Consider the following 3,854-nt stretch of genomic DNA (forward strand, 5'->3'; position numbering starts at 1 on the left):
CTCAGAAGGAGGAGTGTTTGGTCTCGGCCTCCCGGTTAGCTCAGCCCTAATATCGCCATTGCTCTAAAAGTCAAAATTTTGGAAAATAAAAAATTAAAAAATTTCGTTGTCACGTTAAGTTCCCTCACCCCCGCTTTTGCTTTACACTGTCGCCGGATTTGGACTTGGCAAAGGGTGTACATACGTGCGACGAGGCGGTGCCACAAGTCATTTGATGTGCGCAGCGAAATGCGCCCTAGAGCTACAGCGACGCAGCGTCAGCAACATGGCTACCCCTCCACCAGTTGTCTGGCAAGAGGTGTACGACGGGATCAAGCGCCCGCCATGCTGCCGCTATATCCAGCGTATCGAGGATATCAAACACCTCCGCCAGAAAGCCCCTCAGCATGCCCCACCAGCGACACTGGAGATTCCTGAAGACTACAAAAGGTTTGAGTAGATGCAGATAGAACATACTAATACAATATTCCCATGTGTAATTGCTCTTGTGAATTATAGATGAATAATTGAATTATATTGATAAGACAGTAGAAAACTAGTAACGTTGTCCTAATAGGACAGTGCATGTTGGGTTTGATGTTGTCCTAATAGGACAGTAGTCTGAGTTGCTGTGTGTCCTAATAGGACATAATAAGTGTCGAGTTGTTGAGTGTCCTATTAGGACACACGGAGCCTGGCTTGTTTCGTCCTAAAGCACATTGTGGTGTCCTAAATATTGGACCGTTTATGAACCGATTGCTAGTTTTTTATCCCAGGTTTTAGGACAATACGACACTTTAGGACACCTAGTAGGACGCATTCTCTCCTACCACTTGCCTTGGTACAGGCACATTACGAGGGTAACCTCATCGTGAACGTCGTCAAGTACATCAAGAACAGCGATCATCGCATGTATGGCTGCATCGCCAAGAAGTTCGACGGAGTTCTCATCGAACCGAAGGTACGTGCAGCCCAGCAATTAGCAAGCGGTCTTATGGTCATCCTCTCCAAGATGTTCGATCGTTGTGCCGGTGGAACTTTTACTGAGGATGATACTGTGAATGATGCCGCTCTCGACACCTTCATCTTCTACGACCTGGAGGAGTTTACGGTCCCGTCAGGTGAAGCTGATGTCATTCACAACTACCTCCCAGTGGCTGGAGATACGCGTGACGTGCTCTTTGCTTTCCTAGATCGAGCTACTGTTGTGATTGGCGATCGCTTCGCCAAACGTGCAATTGCAGCTTCAGGGCTGAAAGAACAAGTGGAGCTGTTGATCACAATTGCGCAGTGTCTAGCCGGTAAACTAGGATACAACGACGCACTGGATCGAGCCACTACACTCGTCGAGAAGATCCGTGAATTGATGCCAGAGGAACATCAAAGTCACTTGAAACTCACTGCGGCGTCACTGCCTGCTGTGCTACAACAAAAGATCAGCTCAACGAGTGAGTTGACGGCATCAGTGAGTGCTATCACACTGCTGACGACACAAGAGGCAACGGAGGACGCACTGGAGGAAGACGACGTGTTCGACCCCAAGACAGTACTACAGACTGTAGCCAGCTGGTGTAGGATAATGCGTCCTAAGACATGTCCTAAAGTGTCCTATTTGTCCTAAATTTTACAGGGAGATTTTGGAGATGTGTCCTAAAAAGCGACTAATCCTTCGCTACAGAATATTATAATTTGTGTCCTCCATATTGTCCTAAAACTCAAATATTAACTTTCTTCTGGACCTTCTACTTAAAATTACATAAGCGTTACTTAATACACACATTAGCGTTACTTACTGTCCTAAGGCACACTACCAACCATTTATCAATCTCCACCACGGCAGCTAAGCACCATGGACCATCGCGGCTACTCCTTCTGCATCAAGCGCTCGTGTCCTGAAACAAGCACGGTTTACTACGTCTGCAAGCGGTTCCGCAAAGGATGCAAGGCTAAGATAACTGTCCGATCAGGTGCAGTTGTAGCAGACGGGGTTCTACATACGTGCGACGAGGCGGTGCCACAAGTCATTGATGTGCGCAGCGAAATGCGCCTAGAGCTACAGCGACGCAGCGTCAGCAACATGGCTACCCCTCCACCAGTTGTCTGGCAAGAGGTGTACGACGGGATCAAGCGCCGCCATGCTGCCGCTATATCCAGCGTATCGAGGATATCAAACACCTTGTGAATTATAGATGAATAATTGAATTATATTGATAAGACAGTAGAAACCTAGTAACGTTGTCCTAATAGGACAGTGCATGTTGGGTTTGATGTTGTCCTAATAGGACAGTAGTCTGAGTTGCTGTGTGTCCTAATAGGACATAATAAGTGTCGAGTTGTTGAGTGTCCTATTAGGACACACGGAGCCTGGCTTGTTTCGTCCTAAAGCACATTGTGGTGTCCTAAATATTGGATCGTTTATGAACCGATTGCTAGTTTTTTATCCCAGGTTTTAGGACAATAGGACACTTTAGGACACCTAGTAGGACGCATTCTCTCCTACCCTATCAACTTGTTAGATACTTGAGGCTCCAACATACCGTGGTTGATGTGGACAGGACTGCGAGCACGGTTTAACGAGTGTGGGTACGCGCTGTCGTCGATATAGACGTCCAATGGAGGCATCCCCGGTGACAGAACCCAGCAGTCGACAAGCTGTCGCGTACCTTTCCAGACACTGGAGCCAGCCGTGTGGATAAATTTCACACTGGAGAAGTCTTTTGGAGCAATAGAATTGCTGCCTTGACGCTGTCGTGCAAATTCTGCCTGGTCTGATGACGTGTGCTTCGTGTAAAATACTTTGACGTTGCGTGGACTGCCGTTTTCGCTGTACCAGCGCGTCACTCTGTCGTAGCATACGTGGGTCTTGCACAGTACGACGTCGACTCTCCAATAGTGCGTAGCTGTGAGCTCAAACATCTCAATGTTCGGCATCAAGAAGAGCGGTTTATCCTTTGGCCAGCGTGGAGATTCCGAGACGCCGTTCCAGTAATGATTGAAGAAAATCATCGGCGTCTTGGAACACAAATCGAAGTAGTCCACTTCTCGTCCAAGTGAATCGTCATAAAGCTTAATTTCCAGAGCCCACATCGGGAGCAATCGTGAGTCGAGGTCTATGCAGAGTAATATTGTTAGGATGATGTCAAGGGCATCCGACCCGCAGTAAAGGTACGTACACTTGGCGTATGCTACTGCATCCTCGCAGTATCCGTTTCCACGCAGTCCAAGTGGTAAGAAAATGTCCACGTCAGGACATTGTTTTAGCTTTTCGCGTAGATTCGAGTCGTTGCGGTTGATGAGCTCGTAGTCATTGTCTGCCGTTGCATTTTGCCGTTGGTGACCGTCTCGAGGTGACCCGAACTGCCACGGTATCACTGCGTCTTTGTTGGCGATACAGGCTTCGTGCAACAGACTCAGATGCAGTCGGTCAGCTACAGGGACTTCAGTATCGCTGTTTGATTGTACCCACGCAGGTACCGGTACGTTATTGAGTGAGTTATTGGCAGTTTTATCGTCCAAGTTAGCTGCAAACGAATCTTTGATGCCGCCATCGAGCAGGGAGCTATCCAGCAGGAGTATCAACAAGCAAAGCCCCACAAGAGTGAGCAGAAACTGCCTTTGTCGGCGTGGTAAGTCTGGGTTCTGCTTCATGGCCAATGCAAAGATGGAGTGCTACGATGGTATTACTCGTACTGGTGGCTCCGGGTTGGTGATAAGTCTTGCCCACGTGCGTAAGCATTTTGGCCATCAAGGTTCGATTCAGCAAAGTAACAACAGCTATATTTCCAGAGCTCGCAAACGTAATTTCCGGTTTACCATACAGCCTGGCTGCTTAGGACAGGGTGATGTGGAAGGATCCTTTATATTACCGGTAATAG

The 3,854-nt window shown here is 48.0% G+C and overlaps 2 protein-coding genes across 2 annotated transcripts; one reads left to right on the forward strand and one right to left on the reverse strand.

Moving 5' to 3' along the window:
- Positions 1-889: 889 nt before the first annotated feature.
- On the forward strand, positions 890-1,600 carry PITG_21969 (uncharacterized protein; the record flags this gene model as incomplete). Its single annotated transcript, XM_002996837.1, has 1 exon — positions 890-1,600. The coding sequence occupies one exon, from the start codon at positions 890-892 to the stop codon at positions 1,598-1,600; it is 711 nt and encodes a 236-aa protein (XP_002996883.1).
- A 1,078-nt stretch (positions 1,601-2,678) lies between these two features.
- On the reverse strand, positions 2,679-3,066 carry PITG_21970 (uncharacterized protein; the record flags this gene model as incomplete). The annotated part of the gene is made up of 2 exons (XM_002996838.1): positions 2,679-2,683; positions 2,724-3,066. The coding sequence occupies 2 exons, from the start codon at positions 3,064-3,066 to the stop codon at positions 2,679-2,681; spliced, it is 348 nt and encodes a 115-aa protein (XP_002996884.1).
- Positions 3,067-3,854: the final 788 nt, after the last annotated feature.

Source organism: Phytophthora infestans, genomic scaffold, assembly GCF_000142945.1.
Source record: "Phytophthora infestans T30-4 supercont1.795 genomic scaffold, whole genome shotgun sequence".
Classification (NCBI taxonomy): Eukaryota; Oomycota; class Peronosporomycetes; order Peronosporales; family Peronosporaceae; genus Phytophthora; species Phytophthora infestans.